General features: G+C 40.6%; 1 protein-coding gene across 1 annotated transcript in view; it reads right to left on the minus strand.

Moving 5' to 3' along the window:
- Positions 1 to 212: 212 nt before the first annotated feature.
- Positions 213 to 24,584, minus strand: part of CFAP54 (cilia and flagella associated protein 54) — a 216,676-nt gene continuing 192,304 nt past the window's right edge. The window contains exons 65-70 of the mRNA XM_084646844.1: positions 16,505 to 16,690; positions 15,781 to 15,887; positions 14,783 to 14,951; positions 12,979 to 13,056; positions 3,524 to 3,657; positions 213 to 2,602 (exon numbers count right to left, since the gene is read on the minus strand). Of these exons, the coding sequence (XP_084502970.1) occupies positions 3,538 to 3,657; positions 12,979 to 13,056; positions 14,783 to 14,951; positions 15,781 to 15,887; positions 16,505 to 16,690 (660 nt within the window). The 3' untranslated portion in view covers positions 213 to 2,602; positions 3,524 to 3,537. The remainder of the gene's footprint in view (positions 2,603 to 3,523; positions 3,658 to 12,978; positions 13,057 to 14,782; positions 14,952 to 15,780; positions 15,888 to 16,504; positions 16,691 to 24,584) is intronic.

Here is a 24,584-nt window from a genome sequence, read left to right on the forward strand (position 1 = left end):
AAGTACTTTTATCCCTATTAAAGATGGGGGAACTGAGGTACAGTGAGGCTAATCTATGGACAGTCCCACAAGATGATAATTTCTCCAAGAAAGAGGATACGTTCCTAGTGCTAAGCAGATGAAAAGTAACTAGAGTTGGAGTCAGAAGGGACTCCACACAACTTTCACACAATAATCACATACACTTGAAGAAAACTGCGTGAAACAACCAATTTTCACTTTACAAAATTTATTAAATGAAACCTGAAAGTACTTACAAGAAGCTAAGTATCTGTGGAGGTCTGGCAGATCCCATGCAGGCCTTCATTATTAATGTACACATGCATTACATACAAGAAAACTATGGTAAAAAGACATTAAGGTTGCAAAGTCAAGTGTTCAAAATTTCAGAATTGTGAAAATAAAGCTTACTTTGTCCGCCTGGTGTGTGCTGACCCAATCTTTAATTACATAATCACAGGTTATTTTTTCCTCAGGACGTCTGAGTCATTGAATGAAGCAGCTGTTTAATGTTTCTGTCTGTCCTCATCATTCAGGGTCTGGACCCTTCCCCAATTTACTGCACGCCATCCAAGCGCTGCACTGAATATGGAGTATGTTATTTCCTCACTATTGCCTCTCACAATAGTAATGAATTTATCTTCACAGAACCCCTGTGAGATATTATTATTAACCCCATTTTACAGAAGGGGAATTGAGGCACAGAAATATTTTGGCCCAAATTTGGCCACTGTCCATTAATTGTTGGAGTCTCTATGTCTGGGTGTTCAACTTGAGACATGCAGGTTTTTCAGAGCTGTCATAGAAGTAACTAATTCCACGCCTGCACTGCAGGAAAGGGATGATCCTTTGCATGGATTGGACCCTCACTACAAAAGGCCTGGGGGATGCCTGTTCCATCCGTTAGTCTTCAAACTCTGGAATCAAACAAGACATGGTCCCCTGCACCCATAATATTTTGGGGAGGACTGAGGGAGAGCATATTGTGGAGATTTGAGTAATGGTGCAAACAGAGACTTATCTGAGTCTAACAGACTGCAAACCCTAGTCTTCATTCAATGGTAGGGGATGAAAATCCCACCCAAATTCCTATGCTACAGAAAACAAGAAGCAATTTACTTTGCAATTAATTTTATGTTTTACTCTATGAAATTGTTGAAAATGTGTTTAAATACGAGCTTTCTTCCTTACAAGCAGATTGTTAACTAAAGAATTTAATTACATGCTAAAGAAAAATGTTGTCTCCAATGCTATCTTCTGAAACCTGCAATGAATTCTTAATCCTGTGTTTATGAAAGTAAAACCTGCTGCTCTGGATACAATGATATCAAAATTTCAGCATTACCATTCTACTGAAATGCTAAGGAGAGACAGTAGGGCAAAATTCTTATTTCAACAAAAATAACTTTAAAAGCATAAAATATTTAAATATGAATGTGAAAAGAATTCTATTGAACATTTATTTCTCTTTTAAAAATAAATGTAATAGTGGTGGCAGGGTCCAGATTGACAGCACTGAAGAGTTATCTCCTCTGTAATAAAAAACTTTTTACTTATATAGCACTTTTCATCTGATACTCTCAAAGTGCTTTACAACTATTAATTAAGCCTCATGAAAACCCTCTGATATACTTCAAGGTGACCTTCAAAAAGAATAAAGAAAAAAGAAAAAATGAGGTATGTGCCCTTTTTTGGTTTTTATGAAGTCTAAAATATGCTGTTTTTCTACTTCTTTTATAAAAGAAATATGAGGAATGTAAATTTTTATCTTCCCTGTAAGAGTTGGGGGTCTTCCTGGAGGACGGTGGAAGTGTAAGATGGAGCATTCTCAGCCTTTAATTGAAGGGGTAGTAGTTGTGAATCTTTTTTCCCAACTATGTTAGGCGTTTGAGTTAAATATAAGTTATAAGAGAGTTTTAAACAATCTTACTAAAAATACATTCCCTAATTAGTTACTCAAGTTTCACTTTCTTGGTTCCTCTGATGTGATAATCCCAGTAGAACTCCTCTTATCCATAGTGTTATAGGAAAAACAACATAGACAACATCTGAATAATGTAAAAATAAACACTCCTCCCCCCCCCCCGCACATCTCTTATAATAAAAGCAACACATAACTAAAATACTTTCAATCATCCTTTATATATAATAAAGCAAAAAGGACCACAACCCTCTTTTTCCCTTTACAGATCACCTTTAAGTATCATTATATCTATTTTATCATTTGGTTAACTGAGGCACAGAGATACAGTGAAGTCAATGAGAGTTTTGCCATTTAATGGGGTCAGGATTTCACCGTTAAGTGGTTATAGTCACACACAGGAGGCAGAATAGAACCCAGTATTTCTGACTCCCAGTCTCAAACTCTAATCACCAGCTACAACTCAGCTTATTCCCCCACACATTCCCCTGATTCTTTCTGTTATTTGTATTGCTTGTTGCCTGAATTACGATAGTTAGCAATGGTTTTGAGGCAAAATGGTGTCATAGCTTGAGCAATGGCTAGGGACCAGAAACTCCCAAATTCTAATCTTGGATCTCACAGTGACTTACTATGTGGTCTTGGTCAAGCAACTTCATTTTTCTGTGTCTATTTCTCCATCTGTAAAGTTGGGATAACAACACTTACTTCCTTAGAGGAATGTTTTTATGATACTTTAGTTAATGTTTGTCTGAATTTTCAAACAATAACAACACTTAGCATTTATATATATTTTCAATGTTATTTTGTTAAGCATTTTAGAATATTGTATGAAAGATACAATGCCTTTGTACTACACTTATGTAGCTTTTAAATTTGCCTGTTTACAGATTCTCTCTTCAGAATTATATGAAGACATCTAAATACACCTCTTTCTAACAAATCAGTTTCACTGTCAGCAGTATGTAAGAGTTTTTCTTCCTTTAACAAAGACAGAGGAATCTGAAATTGTAATTTAAAAGCAGTGAAATTGTGAAAGAAGGAGTCCAGTGCAGTGGTTTCTCAATGAAGCTCATCAATAGACGCACCCTTGACTAAGTGCAAAAGCAGTTAAAAGTGTGCTGGTATGGTAAAGTTTAGCATATAGCACATGCTTTATGGAAAAATCCATAGTTTATGTTTGAATGTTAGGAGGCTACAAGGCCTGCAGTATCTCAAGGGCAGTCTTTTTGGCCTATTCACATTTTTTAATCAACATGAGCTTTTTGAAAAGGAGAAACCCCAGCAAAATACAGACTCACTTATTTAGGACTGAATGGCTTACATTCTAAATCTTTTTACTGAAAGAAGTTCATATAAAAACATTAATTCCTGAAAAAGACATAATTTCATTTAAGATTAAGATGGAAGAAGCAAAGTTACCTTTTATTTTTTATTTAAAAAAAAATAAGATGACATTTTCCAAAATGTAACTAAAAACTATGCAAATCATTAGGGGCCAGATCTTGGTCCCTTTAAAGTCAATGGCAAAATTCCCATTGGCTTAAGTAGGAACACAATTTGACCTTATAAACTATGAAATTCAGTGTTTGATTAAGTTACCACAGAAAGAAAATTCAAGGGAGCAGAGATACAATCCAGTTGAAAAGGCTTCCTCCTGCTATTGCACATCCATTAGCAGGATCAAACATTTTCTCCAAATTCTTTATTGACTGCAAAGTAACGTCAAATGGGACCTGGCAAAAATAAAAACAGTATTTCTTAAGTAAATAGCTTTTTAATATTACAGTAGGAATAAACTGAGACCTCTTAAATAGTCAAACAGGTTTCCCAACCACAATAGAAGAATAAATTGCAAATATTTGCGGCACATAAATAGGTTTGAGGCCAAAATGACCTCTTCTTACATGAAACCCCATGGACACAGGTTAAGGGGGAGGAAACCTCAGCAAGATCCCTTCACAGAGTTTCTCTTTGATCACTCTGTACCCCTCAAACTTGGGGACTTTGGCATATCCACTGGATGCCAGAACACCAGGACCATCTGCCCCATTCACGTCTTTGTGCCAGCTCTTGAACTTTGGTTCCTTCTGCCCACCATTCAGTAGTGTAACTCCAATGGAGCCATGATGCCAGGGAATCCCACTGGCTACAATTATCCTCAATCCCCCTCCAACCCCCCCCCACCCACCCACACACAATGAGAGGGCTGTAAAGCAGTGGTGGGCAACCTGTGGGCTGCAGATTGCCCACCACTGCTCTAATGGAGAAGAGAGTGCCCCAGGTTATATTACAGTTCCAAGTTAATCTCTGTGGATCTTGTAAGAAGGTGATGCCAGTCCCCCTAGTCCTGCCACCAATTAATGTGAGACCACCTAGTCTATATGAACTAGATCAGTTTTAAAGCTATTGTTTAACTGCATTCAGCCAAAAGGGATTATATTTAGAAATCACTTTTGAAATTTAAAATGGACTTTCCCTAGCATTATTCTTTAAAATTTCACTGGGGCACCTGACTGTACTGACTATATTATTTTTAAACAGATGATCCATCTTCTGTTCTCCAAACCTGAACACTAATATACTCTAAAATGAATGAGTCAATAAAAATGGCCTTTTGTTCTAATTAAGAAGTAAATTCAATGATGAAGCAAATGTACAGGCAGATACTTCAACAAAAGAAAAAAAAAGACAGGAAAATACAATGGGCTGCTAAGTGTGACAGGACAAGAAAGAGAATTTTAAAAGACTACGCAAAATTGGAAACTGACTTCATTCAATTAGCTCAGGAAAAGACAAAAAGGAGGTAAAAAAACAACTGTAAAAGGTTTCTTTCAGAGACTAGGTTCTCCCTGGCTCTGCTGTGAGGCAAGGGTGCACAAGAAGCTCTTCTGATTACATACCCCATACAAGGGAAAGAACAACTGCAGTCCCTGTGCTCAAAGTAAGGCAAGGAGTGTTTTAGCTATGCATCCTGGCTTCAGGGGACAGGTAGGGGTGGGGCTCGGTTTTCACCAAAAGGGGAGCATGCTACATCATCCTAAAGATGTTGTGTGTGTACTCCTCCTGCAGGCTGGAAAACGTGGGTGAGGGATTATACCTCCTGATGCACAATCTCTCCCTGAGCTTCCCCTGACTCCAACAAAGGGTCATCTGTTATGTGCATAGTCTAACCAAAGATGTTTTATAAAATGTACTGAAAGTGTTGGAAATATTGCTCTGAAATATACTTTAAGGAGGAAGGTGCTGAGCATCCTTAACTTCCATTGGTTTCAGTGAGGTTTGAAAATACTCATCCCTTTGCAGGATTAGGTTCTAAATCCTTCTTTAACAAAATCTCCCATGGAAGTTTTACGTGAGAGGATTTGGCCTGAAGCCTCTATTCAACATTTTAAAACAGGCCCCACTGATACAGCCCACCAGGATTGTAAGGAAGTTAGAATGGCTTCTCTTCCTATTCACCTGGCCCAGTTTCTCCTTCCAGGAAAGATGTTTGGGAGGGATTGTTGGAAGTCTGATTTCTGCAGAAAGGAATTGCATTTAGATATGGGCAACAAACTGGGTAATGTAGAGGGATAGGGTCCTTTGGGAAGAAGATGATTTATTTCTCAAAGGGGATATCTGGGTTGGTGGGAAGGGGGAAGGTGATATATACAAAAGGGTTTTGAGGAGCTCATCATTTGTGTTGGTGAATGTTGATCAGCCAGGGTAGGACTGCAGAACTGCCAGATACCATGGACCTTTTCCCCATTATTAGTTGGGCCAGGATCCATAAGAGTCAGCCCTTTGGACAATCTCACTCCTATAGGCAGGACTGCTCTATGAGTACCAGGGAGTACTGTATTTAGTAATGAGGAGGAGGAGATAATGTGATTGAGAAGGGGGAGTGGAGGTGAGAGATCCACGGTTTAATTATTTATAAAGGATGAATGAGGGGGATGCCTTGTGTATTAATCATTATGCTGTGGGCAGCTGTAGGGTAAAGGTATTTGGGGATTAGTGGAGGGATCACTGGTTAGGATGGACTTTGAAGCGTACTCTAGGGATTCTTACTTGAACACCCAGCTGCAGCCACTGCAACACTTTAGGGCCACCTTAATGTAGTCAAGAAAGTTGAATAATAGTGCCTCATTCTGGAGAGCTTTGATGCTGATTGAAGAGAAGGTTACTTACCCTGTGCAGTAACTGTGGGTTCTCCACTTGTAGGTGCGGCAGCATCCCCTGCACCTGGGATTGGAGATCTTCATCAGCAGTGCTCATTGGACTGCACATGTGCACCTCCCCACTCTTGCTCTGTGAGCGGGACCTCTATATAGTGCTGTGCAGTCTGACCGTTCCCAGTTCCTTCTCTGCCGCAGAACTTTGTGTTTTCGGCTCTGAAGCAGAGGGCAGGATAGATAGGTAGTGGAGCACCCACAGGGACACACATTTCAAAGAACCTCAGTTACTGCACAGGGTGAGTAACCTTCTCTTCTTCTTAGAGTGATGTCACTATGGGTGTTCCACTTATAGGTGACAAGAAAGCAGTGCCCCTAATTGGAAGGCTGGGGTTTCAGAGCAACATTTACTGCTGATGATAAGACAGCATGTCCTAAGAGAGTGTCTGCATCATGCATAATAGCATAGTGATGGGCAAAAGTGTCGGTTGATGCCCATTTAGCAGCTTTGCAAATGTCAGCAATGGGGACATTATTGAGAAAAGCTATCGGGGTGGATAGTGAACATGTGCAATGTACTCTAATTGCAGTAGGGGAGTGTCTATTGTGGAGTTTGTGCAAGGGGTCCCTGAAGAGGGATCAGGATGAGGGGGTGGCAGTGCAGGATAGGAAGGGGATGAAGTATCCTTCCTTGACTATCTTTAGAACCCACTTGTCCAAGGTGATTCATCTCCATGATAGGAAAAACAGAGCTAGTTGGTCGCCAGACTGGTGGGATGTCAAAGAAGGTGGGTATGTGCGAGATGTAGCCCACTGCAGAATGCTGTCTAAGTTTGGACGGAGGCCTTTGTTTTCAGTGCCGGATGTCATAAAAGTGCCACTGAGGAATATACTGCAGTGGTCGTGATCACCGGGGGGGAATGATACTTCCACGGGCATCTTTTCGGCACTGGCATGTAGATGCTGAAGGACTGGAGAGTAGTTTGGGAGTCTTTAAGTGAGTGCAGGGAATCAACTAGGTGCACCGAGAATACTTTTTCACCCTCAAAGGTAAGTTTTCCACAGAGGTTTGTACATCCTTAGGAAAGCCCGAGAGGTGGAGCCATGAAGAATGCCTTATGACCACACCAGTTGCAATGGAGCGGCAGTAGTATCTGCAAAGTCTAATGCGGCTTTTAGGTTTGTATGTGCTAGGAAGCATCTCTCAGATATTAGGGTCTGAAATTGCTCTTTCTTGGCCTCCGGAAGGTCACAACAGAGTTCCTCCAACTTGGAATAATTTAAGTACAGTATTCAGAGTAGCAGTCGTGTTAGTCTGTATCCGCAAAAAGAAAATGAGTACCTGTGGCACCTTAGAGACTAACAAAATTTATTTGAGCATAAGCTTTCGTGAGCTACAGCTCACTTCATCCGATGCATGTAGTGGAAAATACAGTGGGGAGATTTATATACACAGAGAACATGAAACAATGGGTGTTACCATACACACTAATGAGAGTGATCAGGTAAGGTGAGCTATTACCAGCAGGAGAGAAAAAAAAGTACTGTAGAATTTCAGATTTATGAATACTGGAGTTATGAACTGACCAGTCAACCACACACCTCATTTGGAACTGGAAGTACGCAGTCAGGCAGCAGCAGAGACCAAAAAAAAAAAAAAAAAGGCAAATACAGTACAGTACTGTGTTAAATGTAAACTACTAAAAAAACAAAGGGAAAGCAGCATTTTTCTTCTGCATAGTCAAGTTTCAAAGCTGTATTAAGTCAGTGTTCAGTTGTAAACTTTTGAAAGAACAACCATAATATTTTGTTCAGAGTTACGAACATGTCAGAGTTATGAACAACCTCCATTTCTGAGGTGTTCATAACTCTGAGGTTCTACAGTCACTGTATTTAGCCATCAGAGCTCATAGTACAAAATTCAGAATTGAAGCATGGCTGATGAATACGCCTTGCATCCAAATAAGTCTAAGCATTTCCAATCTCTGTCTGGATGGCTAGACTGGGATTGGTATTGACGGTCTCTTTCTCTTGCACCACACTGACTACCAGAGAATTAGGGGTGGGCTGCGAGAATAGAAATTCTGCATTTTTTGATGGAATATAGTATTTTTGTTGGCACGTTTGAAAGTCAGAGGGCTGATGGATGCTGCCAGAGCACTTCCGTGGTGTTGAGAAGAGCCTCATTTATTGGTAGTGAGATCTTGGAAGAAGAGGGTGTGTGCAGACTATCAAGCAGCTTATGCTGCTTGTTGCTGACTTCCTCCAAAAGGAATCTGAAGAGAGTCTGAAATCCTGTGGAATAACTCTTAAAAATGTTTGAAGTTGTCATCAGTCATAGGACGTGGGGGCACGATAGCCTCATCTGGGGAAGAGGAAGAGTAATGTAATGTTGGTGTAGCTTCCTCCTTCTGTTCCTCCTCCTGTTCTTCCTCAGGCAGTACTGGCGGAGGCTCAGCCTCCAGAAGGTGAGAGACCAATGAAGAAGGGAGAGGTGTAGGTCTCTGGTTTTGCTCCATGAGAGGTTTCCCAGATTGTGCCCAGTACCTGACCCAAAGGTCCCAATATGGCCAGTGTAAGGGAATGGAACATGTGGTTTCATCCATGGTGGTCCGTACCAAGGTTGTGGACCAGATGTAGATTGTGCGTAGTGAGGATGAGTAGGTGGAACTTGTCTGGCAGATGAGGGTGCAATGGAGCCCTCCTCCTTCTCCTCTTCTTCCTCCTCATCACTGGAGAAGGGAGGTGCCATCCTTGGGGGAGAAAGGAAGGGAGCATCGTGAGTCTGGAGAGGAAGGTGGAAGTGGGTGGAGGTCACGTCTAAGGAGAGGGAACTCAGGAATGTCAGATACCAGCAAGTTTTTAGGATATCTGAAGTCTTGTGGAGGGGGAAAAAGCATCATCGGTGCCGATGTGCGACTCAATGCTGAAGGAGGGATGTGCTCCCCTGAAGAGTCAGTAGATGGAGCAAGAGGCTTGGCCGGTGCTGATGACTTTGCCAGTGTGGACACTTTCTATGGCCTGTCTCGGTCTTCAGAACTGCAAGACAGTTTTTTCATTTTGGTAGGAGAAGTACTTGGATGGGCCCTGGAGCTATGTCCCCTGTCAGATGATACTGAAGCAACTGACTTCTCAGTGGATGGTGTTCTGGCAGGCTGTGCCTCAAAGTGTGAGGAGGGAGCCCATTTCTTTCAATCCAAGCAAGAAAGCGAAGACTTTCTCTCCCAGGGACGCAGGGAATGAGGATTGGCAGATGATCTGGCAGAGTGCAAAGGCCTCACAGGAGGAAAGTCTGGGCTTGGGTCCGATGCCGATTGTAGTGATTTCTCCATGAGGAGAAATTTTAACTGAATTTCCTGGTCTTTACTGGCTTTGGCTATCAGGCCAAGGCAGTGGGAACACTTTTGTGGGACGTGTCCCTCTCCCAGACAGTGAATACACTGCAGGTGGCCGTCTGGTACTGGGAAGGCGACCACGCAAGAAACACACCTCTTAAACCTGGGTGATCTGGGCATAATTGTGAGGGAGAAAAAAGCTTCCTGGGTGGGAAGGATGGGAAGCGGAGAAACGAAAACCTAAACTATGAAATAACTGTAAAAGTAAAGTTACAACAATTTTTTTTAAAAAGAATTTAGATAGAAGAAAAGAGAAGGAAAAGAAGAAAATACTAACTACACTACAACTAACAAGTAACGCACTATCTACTGAGGGAACAGGATAAGCAGACTCTGTTGCGGATTCCATCCCAGACCAAAGGCAGCAGAGAAGGAACTGGGGGCAGTTGGACAGCACAGCACTACATATACATCCTGCGAGACGGGGGAGGTGTGCATGTGTGGTCCGACAGGCACTGCTGATGAAGATCTCCGATCCCAAGCACAGGGGGTGCTGCCACGCCTACAAGTGGAGCACCCATATGTATATCACTCAAAGAAGAACTATTAAGCTTCCATCAGGTAGACTTGAGGAAAAAAATTGTCCTCATCAGTCTATCAACAGTTTTATGAGACTTTATACTAATGTTTTGGCATCTACTATCACAATAGTTGCCCCAGGCCAGCTTCTCCTCACAGAACACCAAGGTTTACAAATAACCTGAAAAAAATGAAGAGAGGCAGGAAATCCCTAGAGGGCTGGTGGTTAAATTGTCATGCTGAGTCTGACTGACCAACAGATTTTTTAACATGGTATGCTGTATCTGTTTTTATTTAATGCAGTGTTGGTGTAGCCATGTTGGTCCCAGAATATTAGAGAATCGAAGTGGGTGAGGCAATATATTTTATTGGATCAACTTCTGTTGGTGAGAGAGACGAGCTTTCAAGCTACACAAAGCTCTTCTTCAGGTCTGGGAACCGTACTCTGGGTGTCACAACAAAATACAAGGTGAAAAAGATTGTATAGCATAAGTAGTTTCAAGGGTCCATTCCCGGTCACGTGGCCTGTCAACACCTCTCCAGTCATTGGGGAAACAGAAAGCTGGGGGTCAGAGGTTAGTGGGTTACAGATTGTTGTAATAAGCCATAAATCCAATGTCTCTGTTCGGTCCATGATTTTTAGTGTCCAGCAAAGTTATCAATTTAAGCTCCCAGGCTCATCTTTTGAAAGTTTTGCGCAGGTTTCCTTTAAGATGAAGACCGAGAGGTCAGATATAGAATGATTGCTTTGTGAAAAGTGTTCCCCCATAGACGATTTGGTATTTTCGTCAGGTTTCAGAGTAACAGCCGTGTTAGTCTGTATTCGCAAAAAGAAAAGGAGTACTTGTGGCACCTTAGAGACTAACAAATTTATTTGAGCATGAGCTCACGAAAGCTCATGCTCAAATAAATTGGTTAGTCTCTAAGGTGCCACAAGTACTTCTTTTCTTTTTGGTATTTTCGTCTTTCATCATTTTTCTGTGAGAGTTCATTTGGGAGCATAGTGATTGTCTAGTTTCACCCACATAGTTGTTATTGGGGTATTTAGTGCACTGAATGAGGTACACCACATGTTGTGATAGGCATGTGTAGAATCCCTGGATTTTGAAAGGTGTGTTATGGGGAGTGTCAATCATCGTAGCAGTGGAGCTATGTCTACAGGTTTTGTATCAGTTGTTCTGACAGAGTCTGGTCAACATCCTGGACTCCACGATCAGCTTCAGCAATGGAACCCTACAGACAACTGCATACAAGAAACCCACAGATCACTACACCTACCTTCACAGATCCAGTAAACACCCCAAACACACCAAGAAATCTGTTATCTACAGCCAGGTACTCAGATACCACAGAATATACTCCAAGGAGAAAGTCCAGGATATATACCTGTAATGGGGGAGGGTCCCAGAGTTTGGGCTGCAACCCAAGCCTGAATGTGTACACTGCAGTTAAACAGCCCTTTAGCCCGAGTCAGCTGGCATGGGCCAGCTGTGGGTGTCTAATTGCAGTATAGAAGTATCTTCTGAGTACATTTCCCAGATCTAAAGAAGAGCTTTGTATAAGCTCAAAAGTTTTTCTCTCACTTATAGAGGCTGGTCCAATAAAAGATATTACCTCACCCATCTTGTTTTTATTTAAGACAGTCTTGCTGGGGACTTGGAAACTGGTAGTGAGGTCACAATCACTCTTTGGATGCCTCCAAGAGAAACTGAATGCTGATCACAAGTGGGGTAACAACTTGAGTATACTGTCATGGACAAAAAATGTACCAATCCACCTCCCCAAAAAGTTGATGGTAAGAGCCAAAAAGGACAAAAGGAAAGCCCAAATGACTGGAGGGTCCAAAGCTAGATGTAAGGATACATGTAGTCTTTATATTAAAAAGTGCTGGGAATCTGGTGGAGCTTATGCAAAGGATATAGCTCTTGGCAAAGGTGGAGAAGGGAAAAATTAGACAAATCTACTGTGAGTATTTTTAGTTTTCTGTTGTATGTAGAAGGAAGTGTTTGTAGCCAAACAACGAAGATATAAAGTTTATAATCATGCTATTGTGGAGGCCTGAGACCTGATCAAATATGCCCCCCGACCCCGGTCCCATATTAAACCAGCCTTGGGTGAAACTCAGGGAGTTCACCACTAAAATTGGAAAAAAAAAATATTAAGATAAGCTCTGACCAGCATTTCAATACTGACCATCTGCATAAATAGAGAAGGTCACAACTAAGTTTATCTTTCATGTCTAAATTGTAAATGTAAAAACTTGGGCAGGAAGGAGGACAGGTAGGTGCCAGTATGTAATTGGTTAAATTTTTGTTATTTAGGAGTGGGGAATAATGTGATAGGTTTAGTAAATTTAATGGAGGTAGCTAGTTTTACCTATATAATGTAAATGAAAAAAATGCTCTTTGGGAACCATTTCTGGGCTGCAGTTCAACATCAAGCTGCCAGAACTCTGACTCCTCTATATGACCATGACGTGCAGAGGCATCGCTGGGAACCCCTAGATTAGTGGATCCTCCCTGGCCATTGGGTGAAATTTGTCTGTATATTGGGAGTGGTGAGCATAAGAGATTTGCTTGGTATATGTATTCTGTGAGTGTTGCTAATAAATAGGTGTTTAGAGCACAGCTGTTTAAAGCTCTTTCACTGGGAAAAGGGGTGGGTACTTAAATTGATTAGGTTTCTTCCTGAGCCCTGTGGGTAAAGATATGTACCTTACACCCTGAACCCTAGGAAGGAAAAGGGTGGGGGTGCCTAAATTGATTGGGTCATGCCTTGAGCTGTGGGTAGGGTATAGGCAGGGTGCCCTAAATTGAGCAGGTAACAATTGTGTACATCAATGCTATTTTGATTGTACAAATCTCTATTAAAAACCAATAATGTAAGAAAGAAAGAAAGACTAATTGATATCATCTCTATTTTAGTTTGACCAAAAAATTTTAGCCTTGAAGAAAAAGAGGGTTTTTTAAAAATCAGAATATCATACCTCAGTTAATGGAGAGGCCAGATCTGGAACAATACACAGCAAAGCTTTTACTTCAGACAAACATTGCTTAAGCATTTCCTATAACAAAATAGGAAAAATCAATGCTGTATTTTACGTTTTATGCTATGAACTATTAGAGAGGATTTTTAAACATTCTTTTTCATTGCCTCACAATTATGGGGTTATTTGTTGTTTTGACAGAATTCAAAGTGTGGGAATGTTTATGTTCCATTTTTTAATACTGCAGAGAAGTGATGCTCAGACATCCTTAAATGTATAAAGTACCAGACTTATAGTATCTACAGTAAATTCATGCTGGTCTTTTCTATAGTAACTCAAGGGCATAATCCTGCAGTCCTTACTCAGGCAAAACACCAATTGACTTGAGGAATGAGCAGGGCCGTCTCTAGGGGAATGCGGGGCCTGGGACAACACCTCCCCCCAGCCCCCTCACCGCCCCCATTCCACCCCTTTCCCCAAGCCCCTGCCCTGCCTCTTTCCAGCTTCCACCTCCTCCCCCAAGCGACACCAGGAGCTGGTGAGGCGGAGCAGAGTGGGGCAGCCTGGGGCCGAGTTGCTCGTTGCTGCTAGTGCCAGGCCCCCTGCTAGCCCCTCAAGCCACCCTGGACCCTGTGTCCCGAAGCACGGGGCCCCCCAAAGCATGGGGCCCGGGCGGTTGCCCCGGTCCGTCCTATGGACAGCACAGCTCTGGGAATAAGCCCCCAATAAGTGTACTTCTGCCACACATTTACTGGAGACAGAGTTAAGCAGATAGGAAGAAGATATTTATGTACATGTAACATACAAAAGAAATGCCACAACCAATTAGCATTCCAGACTGTGGTTTTCAGATCACTGACTTATTTACTAATGAAAGTTTGAACAAAAACCTTCAGCTAATCAGAAACAGTCACTAAAGGACAGCTCTGTCTACCTCCGAAAAACACTGTATTCTCTGATTGGCTGAAACATCATTTGTTCTCCAAGCCAGTCAGAATACAGCTTTTCAATAATAGCACAGTGAGCAATTGTCACTGCTTCACAGCACCCATCAAGAAAAATGACAGCATCTACATCATTAATCATTTCATATAATAGATATAAAGAGAACAGTGTCACATGATAAATGTCTCCCACTTTGAAAATAAACGTCTTCTTTTCCTCAGCATTTATCAAGCAGCAGTTATGCTGTAGCGATATTCTATTCCATTGACATTATCTCAAAGAGACCACATGGAAATCCTGAAATTGCCTCTTTTGTATTTATTTATTTCTGTCACAGAGACATATTCAGCCTTGCTAATAAAAAGAGAGAGCATGGTGGTATAGAGAAAATGAAAAGAAATTCCTTGCCAGTTTTAGTCCTACTCAGTTATTGGAAGTTTCTCTTTTTAGAATCCAATCACTGGCCATTCTGCACTGAAGATGTATAAGCTATTTTGTCAAAAGAGCTTTCGTGTTCATCTGCATATTAGTATAATACCATGGCCAACATTTTCAAATATGGATCACTAAAAAAAGTTAGGTGCTTACAGCCATATTTAGACATCTGAGAATGTGGCCTTTATTTTCAAGGAAGCTGAGCATATTTTATGTCAGGCACACCTGACAAGAAAGGAAAAAAGTTACAAAGTTAAAGATTAGGTGATGTGGGTTAAAATGTTTCAACCTTCCTTGAAGTAGTTGAGGGAGGTCTCAGTTTTTGTCTTTTCTTCCAACTTTCACATTTCCTCAAAAACAAACATGTAAGACATCGGACTATCAGATGTATTTAGAATCCTGGGCATAATTTGTCCTCACTTACTTCTGTTTTTTCATCAAGTTGCACCTTTGCGAGATTAATTTTGGACTTTTTTGAAGGCACTTGTTTCTGTCTTTCACTTTGTACTTGTAAAGGAAAACTTGTAGATGACTGCACCAAAATTTCAATGTGCTGTTTCACATTAGACAATTTCTCACGTAAGGAAATAATTCTAAAAAAGAATAATGTTGTATCTGTTACAAAATGCAGTTATACATTTGGCAATGCTTTGATGTTACTTTTATTGCCATACATAAACAAATTGACATGAGTTGTTTCTCACATAGTTTTGCTACAATGGTTTCTTTCATTTCAAGCCTGATCCTGCAGTTTTGCAAAAACCAAGCTTTCACTGAAGACAATGGAAATATGAAATGTGAAGAAATGCAGTATTAGGCATTTTGTGATTTAAAAGAACCACAACAAAAATGGTGAGAGGAAACATACTTCAAAAATAATATTTTCTCCTTTATGCCATTGCCATTCTGTTGCCTTTGTTGCTATGTTATGTGTTTTGTATGCCAGAACACACCAGGTAAGTTTAACAATTTGATGATCTGAGTTGAATTTGAAATAATACATAAATTACTACTATAGTTGTATAACAAAATTCTGAACTTTGCCGGGCAGGGATACCTCTTACCTACAAGACTATTCCCTTCACAATGTTCTCCAGTGCTTCCTCCAGTTCAGTTCTGCATAGCTCAAACAATACTGCTTCTATTACTTTCCTTGGGACTCTATCCACAGTCTGATATATCTCAAAGTTTACTGATATTCAGCCTAAAATTTATTTTACCTAATTTTATCGCATTACTCCTAGCTATTCCCCCTTGTAGCACCCTATACAACTGATCTCTGTCCTTAGTATTTATAGCCTTCAAATACTAAGTTATATTTCTGAGCAGTCATCATTTGATCAAGACACAAATTATGCATACAGTAGACATTACACACATAATATAGCATGTAGTAATATAACAAGGTCTGTGATTAATTACCTAGTCAGAGGAATCCACAAGTGACCAGAAAACACATTGACTGAATTGAAAGTCTTGATGCTGACAATCTTGACATACTTTATATTGTAAGCATAAAACAGCAAAACCTGTAAAGAAACCTTAGATTGTCAACTCTTTGGTGGAAGGAGTTGTTTCTTTCTACATAGCTATTTGTACAGCATCCAGACTATTGTAGGTGCTACCACTAAGTAAGTAAGTAATTTCTGTGGGTTTGAAAGATTATGCCACATGGCATGACCACCCCGAATGCACCCTGACTTCCTGACCCCATTAAACCACACATTTCAAAACCCAGAGAGTCTTCACCCCATGCAGACTGAACACAGGGCTTCTACCGAATGTGGGTTAGGGGACATGTTACTATTGAAGCTTCTTCCCTGCCCTGGTGTGTGTCAGTCATTTTATTATATCGAACTATTATGGTCCATATAGCAAGCACAATCACCCAGTCTATGGAGTAATACCAACAAGATGAGTTAGGTCAACTTTAGTCCTACTGAATTAATTTGCTTTTGTGGTTGAAAATTTATTTCTTAGCAATAGATGAAGATTTTTGGTCCATACACAGGCAATTTCAGGTGTGTGGCATCATGCACTGTATGTATATAGGATTTATACAAGTTTCAGGTACTGCACTTAAATGCACTTTGTTATTTTTAATAAAAATCTCCAATCCAACTCTTTTTTCATTTTGTAATTATACCATAGTCTCCATATCTTTCGTTCTTTTCTCCAGAGATGGAATGTACCACTGGATGCAAAGTTCCTTGTTTGGAGCAATCGTTGCCTTGTTGTCTAGCTGAATGTCTGTGTCTGTGCTAAAAGAAACAGGGGAAGCTATTCTCACTGTGGACTTCTTATGTGGGGCTCCAGGAATTTCTGGAGACACCTGAAAAACAAATGTAAACCAAAATAATGATTTATAATTTTTTTCCAATATAAAATAAGCTTGGCTAGCAGTTAGTTTTAGACCAGTGGTTTTCCACCTGGAGTACGTGGACCCCTGGGGGTTGACAGACTATGTTTAAGATTTGCAAAAGGGTCCACACCATAATTCAAAATTTTTTAAGGGTCCGCAAATGAAAAAAGATTGAAAACCACTGCTTTAGACAATCTACACTGTCTTTTTAGTCCCATTATAACATCTACTGCTGTATAAATATACTACTTTTATTTATACTGCATCTGACGAAGTGGGTATTCACCCAGGAAAGCTCATGCTCCAATACGTCTGTTAGTCTATAAGGTGCCACAGGACTCTTTGCTGCTTTTACAGATCCAGACTAACCTGGCTACCCCTCTGATACCTTTTATATAGTTATTCAAGTAAATATGCAGCTTTAAAAGAAGCCACACCCATTTTTCTCAGTTGAGCTTTTTAAGAGTTCACATGGTGAAACATTTTTTATAATGAGTAAACTGAAGAGTTTTTAAAAGTGAAGTAGTTAATCAAAATCTGTACTTCTAAGCTCCAGATGGTTCATCCTTTCTAAAAATTATTTGACATGCTGATCATGTGGAAATCCAGTGCTGAGATACTCAACTCACTTCCATATATGTTAACAACTACAGTAGTGACTTCACCATTTGGCCACAAAAAATGTTCGTATATGGTCAATGGGTCCTTGGCCACACAGATCCAAAGGATAAAAAACTCTGAGACAATAAGCACCCATGACATACCCACAATGGTCTCCTGGCAAAGTAAAGCAGACTCTGTTCCTGGGGGTACCCCACACTATACATGGTTCCTCAGTGTCTCTTGGTGCTCTGGCTGTGGCCATGAACTCTTCACCATCCACAAAACAAGGCTCTACCTTTAAGATACTTTTGAGCCCTCAATGCCTGATTAAATCCCTGTTCCCAGGCCCATTTTAGAATGTTGTTGTAAGTTTGTTGCATCTCCATGTTAATGTGTATCTGTATAAAAAGATTTCGTTTTTGATATCTCTATGATTTTGCAATATCTAGTCTATGTTGTACAGTTTAATTAAGGATTTATAGAAATTTCTTTTTACAGTATATATTTCTAATGTACCACACAGGGCTATGTGGCATATTTTGTTTTTAACTGTACAACATCATTTGTTGTGGTTTACATCACATTGAATCTTTCAGAAGAACGATGACACAGCTCCTCCTGTCAAACTGGAGGGTTGCTGGACTACAGACATTGGTATTTATCAACTCAACTTTCTCAAAATCCTGTAAACAAACTATTGTCTTACAGAGTGACATAAAATGTAAGCATGAAAAATTTTTAAAAGGTACATTTTATCAGAGCATTTTTTGAAATTTTAATGTAATTTGTTTGGATTCTTTGTTCAACAGAGCAGAAAAAAGCTTCAATGGATGAAAAAAAGTTATACAGACATGCATAAATGAGGAGATCCTGAATATAACAATGATACTTTCAATAAGTCATCTACCTATTTGTAGTGAAAAGCCACTGAGGTTTACGTATCAAATTACAGGAACAATTTTTTAAAATAATGCATACAACCTGCTGAATGATGAAAGTTTCTAAAATGTTATTATAAAAATCAATGAAGCTTTGAGCAGATAACAAAAAAATCAAACAATTTTATGCTTGTTAGCTGTCTACAACAGTGAAACTAACTCATGATTATGCTGCTTGCACCTGTCACAAACATAACAGTGATCTCTGGAGCTGATTATTCTAGGACAGTGTAACACTAATTATATCAAAAGAAGAGCAGACTGAGTGAAATAATTTTTGATATATGATGGCTGTTATAGATGTCACATATCATATAGTTACAGTTTATTCAGTGGCACAGTTAGCTCTTCATTGCTGGGAACTGGGTAATGCTATGCTGTTTTACATTACAGAAAATTCACCAATTCTAAAGAGCTACTTTCATAAAAGCAGTTTAAATCAGATGGGTAAGAGAACACATTTTTGCAGGCTTATATGAAAACACTGAAGAATGGACAGTAAGATTAACCATAAAGAATAACCTGTTATTTTAATGTTGTAATGGTAATTGTTATTCCTGTTCAGGTGAAGAGTGGGATGGGAAGAAAATAATGTTTAACTTTACATTGAACCTTCAGAGACTAAAATCAATATATATGGCATTGTTATTGCAGACCCTACACTTCCAACTGTTGAAGCTTGCTGTGAATGATATAATGTGAGTATATAGCTTTATTTAGGTTTGAAGCTTGGAATTTCCTTTAATCAACTATATAAAAATAATCTCCAATTTGCATCTCAAACAAGGGGAAAAACTTGTAGGGAAAGGCTCCAGACCCAGCTTGACAAATAACCACATCAAAGAAGTTATTAGAGTAAGCAGAAGACCTACAGTGAATGGAAGAAGGGATTGATCAGCAAAGAAAGCTACATTTTGGAGGTTAAAAAATGTAGGAATAAAATGACAGTACCTAAAAGTCAAGCTGAATTAGCCCATGTTATGGAAAGTAAATAACAAGAGGTTTTTTAGTTATATAAATACAAAGAAAATAAGGAAAGATGAAGTTGGAACTCTATGCAGTGTGGATAGGAAGGGGATTATGGATAATCTAGGAAAAGGCCAAAATCTAAATGAATGCAATGCCTTGGTTTTCAATAAAGATGATAACATGGAAGCACAGCTGATGAAAATGAGTACATAGAAATGGAAATTACCACATGTGAGTTGGAAGGAAAATTTAAAGAGCTTAATGTGCTCAAATGGGGGCGTGGGGTGGGGTTCTGTATCATTTCCATTCCAGATACTGAAAGAATTGGCAAATGAAATTGTTAGTCCAGTAGCAAGGATATTTAATAAATCTATATATTTGTGGGTAATACCATATGGAAATAGCTAACAGTGTACCTATCTTTAAGAAGGGGGGAAAAGTGATCTGGGCAATTTCAGACCTGTTAGTCTGACCTCAGTAGTACACAAGGTTTTAGAGCAAATTGTGAAGGAAAGAATAATTAAATTCATGGAGGTTAATGGTAATGGGGATGTAATGCAACATGGGTTTGCCAAAGGTAAATTATGCCAAACTAACCTGATTTCCTTCTTTGAGAAAATAACTGATTTATTACATAAGGGAAATGCAGTAGATCTAATACACTTGGACTGAAGTAAAACATTTGATATACTACTACATGGGAAATTACTAGCTAAATTGGAGAAGATGGGGATTAGTACAAGAATTGTAAGGTGGATAAGGAACTGGCTAAAGTGGAAAAGGCAACAGGTTCTGCTGAAAGGTGAACTATTGAACTGAAGGGAGATTACTAATGAAGTTCCTCAAGCTCAGTCTTGGGACCAATTTTATTCAATATTTTTTATTACTGACCTTGGCACAAATATAAGAGTGTACTAAATTTGCTGATGGTACTAAGTTGAGAGGCATCATCAATGCAGACGATGATCAGAATATTATATGGAAAAATCCTGATGACCTTAAAGACCTGAATGGGATGAAATTCAATATTACAAAGTGCAAAGTCATGGACTTAGAGTCTAATAATAAGAATTTCTGCTACAAGCTGGGGTTTATCGTTTGGAAGTGACAGAGATGGAGAGAGACCTAGATATGTTGATCCATCACAGGATGACTATAAGTCAACAGTGTTATAAGCCTCTGAAAAATACTAGTGCAATCCTTGGATGCATCAGATGAGGCATTTCCAGAAGAGAGAGAGAAGTCTTAATGCCACTGGACAAGGTACTGGTTAGATCTCATGTGAATACAGTGTACAATTCTGGTCAGGTGCAGAGAAGAGATACTAGGATGGTTTTAGCAGATGGCAGGACAAGGAGTAATGGTCTCAAGTTGCAGTCGGGGAGATTTAGGTTGGATATTAGGAAAAACTTTTTCACTAGGAGGGTGGTGAAACACTGGTATGCGTTACCTAAGGAGGTGGTGGAATCCCCTTCCTTAGAAGTTTTTTAAGATCAGGCTTGACAAAGCCCTGGCTGGGATGATTTAGTTGGGGATTGGTCCTGCTCTGGGCAGGGGATTGGACTATATGACCTCCAGAGGACCCTTCCAACTCTGATATTCTATGATTCTATGACTGGGGGCATGGAGGAATTATCTTATGAGAGGAGGCTCATAGATTTTAAGGCCAGAAGGAACCACCATGATTATCTAGTCTGACCTCCTGCACATCACAGGCCACAGAACTTCACCCACCCACTCCTGAAATAGACCCCATAACCTCTGGCTGAGCTACTGAAGTACTCAAATCTTGATTTAAAGTTACAGAGAATTCACCATTTATTCTAGTTCAAACCAGCAAGTGACCAATGCCCCATGCTGCAGAGGAAGATGAAAACCCCCCAGGATCTCTGCCAATCTGACCTGGGGGAAATTTTTTTCTCAATCCCAAATATGTCAATCAGCTAGACCCTAAGCATGTGGACAAGACCCAGCAGCTGAGACCCTTTTTTCTGGAAAAGAATGCTCTGTAGTAACTCAGAGCCCTGCACATCTAGTGTCCAATCTCCGGCCAACATGGATATATTGCTGATAGCAGTCGTAGATGGGCCATATGCCATTAGAGGCAACCTCATCATACCATCTCCTCCATAAACATATCTAGCTCAGTCTTGAAACAAGTTAGACTTTGTGCCCCTAATAGTCTCCTTGGAAGGCTGTTCCTGAGCTTCACTCCCATGTTGGTTAGAATTCTTTGTCTAATTCCAAGCCTAAACATGTTAATGGGCAGTTTATATCCATTTGTTCATGTGCTAACATTGGCCCTTAACTTAAATAATCATAGAATCATAGAATCATAGAATATCAGGGTTGGAAGGGACCCCAGAAGGTCATCTAGTCCAACCCCCTGCTCGAAGCAGGACCAATTCCCAGTTAAATCATCCCAGCCAGGGCTTTGTCAAGCCTGACCTTAAAAACCTCTAAGGAAGGAGATTCTACCACCTCCCTAGGTAACGCATTCCAGTGTTTCACCACCCTCTTAGTGAAAAAGTTTTTCCTAATATCCAATCTAAACCTCCCCCACTGCAACTTGAGACCATTACTCCTCGTTCTGTCATCTGCTACCATTGAGAACAGTCTAGAACCATCCTCTTTGGAACCCCCTTTCAGGTAGTTGAAAGCAGCTATCAAATCCCCCCTCATTCTTCTCTTCTGCAGGCTAAACAATCCCAGCTCCCTCAGCCTCTCCTCATAACTCATGTGTTCCAGACCCCTAATCATTTTTGTTGCCCTTCGCTGGACTCTCCAATTTATCCACATCCTTCTTGTAGTGTGGGGCCCAAAACTGGACACAGTACTCCAGATGAGGCCTCACCAATGTCGAATAGAGGGGAACGATCACGTCCCTCAATCTGCTCGCTATGCCCCTACTTATACATCCCAAAATGCCATTGGCCTTCTTGGCAACAAGGGCACACTGCTGACTCATATCCAGCTTCTCGTCCACTGTCACCCCTAGGTCCTTTTCCGCAGAACTGCTGCCTAGCCATTCGGTCCCTAGTCTGTAGCTGTGCATTGGGTTCTTCCGTCCTAAGTGCAGGACCCTGCACTTATCCTTATTGAACCTCATCAGATTTCTTTTGGCCCAATCCTCCAATTTGTCTAGGTCCTTCTGTATCCTATCCCTCCCCTCCAGAGTATCTACCACTCCTCCCAGTTTAGTATCATCCACAAATTTGCTGAAAGTGCAATCCACACCATCCTCCAGATCATTTATGAAGATATTGAACAAAACCGGCCTCAGGACCGACCCTTGGGGCACTCCACTTGATACCGGCTGCCAACTAGACATGGAGCCATTGATCACTACCCGTTGAGCCCGACAATCTAGCCAGCTTTCTACCCACCTTATAGTGCATTCATCCAGTCCATACTTCCTTAACTTGCTGACAAGAATACTGTGGGAGACCGTGTCAAAAGCTTTGCTAAAGTCAAGAAACAATACATCCACTGCTTTCCCTTCATCCACAGAACCAGTAATCTCATCATAAAAGGAGATTAGATTAGTCAGGCATGACCTTCCCTTGGTGAATCCATGCTGACTGTTCCTGATCACTTTCCTCTCATGTAAGTGCTTCAGGATTGATTCTTTGAGGACCTGCTCCATGATTTTTCCGGGGACTGAGGTGAGGCTGACTGGCCTGTAGTTCCCAGGATCCTCCTTCTTCCCTTTTTTAAAGATTGGCACTACATTAGCCTTTTTCCAGTCATCCGGGACTTCCCTGGTTCGCCACGAGTTTTCAAAGATAATGGCCAATGGCTCTGCAATCACAGCCGCCAATTCCTTCAGCACTCTCGGATGCAACTCGTCCGGCCCCATGGACTTGTGCACGTCCAGCTTTTCTAAATAGTCCCTAACCACCTCTATCTCCACAGAGGGCTGGCCATCTCTTCCCCATTTTGTGATGCCCAGCGCAGCAGTCTGGGAGCTGACCTTGTTAGTGAAAACAGAGGCAAAAAAAGCATTGAGTACATTAGCTTTTTCCACATCCTCTGTCACTAGGTTGCCTTCCTCATTCAGTAAGGGGCCCACACTTTCCTTGGCTTTCTTCTTGTTGCCAACATACCTGAAGAAACCCTTCTTGTTACTCTTAACATCTCTGGCTAGCTGCAGCTCCAGGTGCGATTTGGCCCTCCTGATATCATTCCTACATGCCCGAGCAATATTTTTATACTCTTCCCTGGTCATATGTCCAACCTTACACTTCTTGTAAGCTTCTTTTTTATGTTTAAGATCTGCTAGGATTTCACCATTAAGCCAAGCTGGTCGCCTGCCATATTTACTATTCTTTCGACTCATTGGGATGGTTTGTCCCTGTAACCTCAACAGGGATTCCTTGAAATACAGCCAGCTCTCCTGGACTCCTTTCCCCTTCAAGTTAGTCCCTAATAACTCTTCTTCCTCCTTGTATTTATCCTTCTGATGTGTTTATAGAGAGCAATCATATCGTCCCTCAGCCTTCTTTTGGTTAGGCTAAACAAGCCAAGCTCCTTAAGTCTCCTCTCATAAGGTAGGATTTCCATTCTTCTGAGCATCCTAGTAGCCTTTCTCTACACCTGTTCTAGTCTGGATTCATCTTTCTTAAACATGGGAGACCAGAACTGCACTCAGTATTCCAGATGAGGTCTCACCAGTGCCTTGTATAATGGTAATGACAATTCTCTGTCTCTACTGAAAATATCTCACCTGATCCATCCTATGGATGCACTGGCCTTTATCACAGCTGCATCACATTGATGGCTCATAGTTTGACCAATACATCCATGTCTTTCTTTTCCTCTGTCACTTCTAACCGATACATCCGCAGCTTATAACAGAATTTTTTGTTGTTAGTCGCTACGTGCAAAGTCATGACTATTAAATACCATCCCATTTCTGTTACTTCAGTTTTCAAGGTCCTCCAAATCTTCTTGTATGATATTCCGGTCCTCCTCCATATTGGCAATACCTCCCAACTTTGTGTCATCCACAAATTTTATTAGCACACTCCTATATTTTGTGCTAAGGTCATTAATGAAAAATGTTAAATAAGACTGGTCCCAAAATCAATCCTTGAGGAACTCCACTACTAACCCCCTGCCAACCTGACAGTTCACCTTTCAGTATGACCTGCTAAGGTCTCCTAACCAGTTCCTTCCCCATCTTCTCCAATTTAACTAACAATTTCCCATGCGGAATTGTATCAAATGCTTTACTGAAATCCAGGTAAATTAGATTTACTGGATTTCCTTTTTCTAGAAAATCTTATCTTCTCAGAGAAAGATATCTATCATTTGTAAAACCATGTTGTATTTTATCCCAATTACCTCTATGT

This window comes from Lepidochelys olivacea, assembly GCF_965140295.1.
Source record: "Lepidochelys olivacea isolate rLepOli2 genome assembly, chromosome: 1".
In the NCBI taxonomy this organism is placed as follows: Eukaryota; Metazoa; Chordata; order Testudines; family Cheloniidae; genus Lepidochelys; species Lepidochelys olivacea.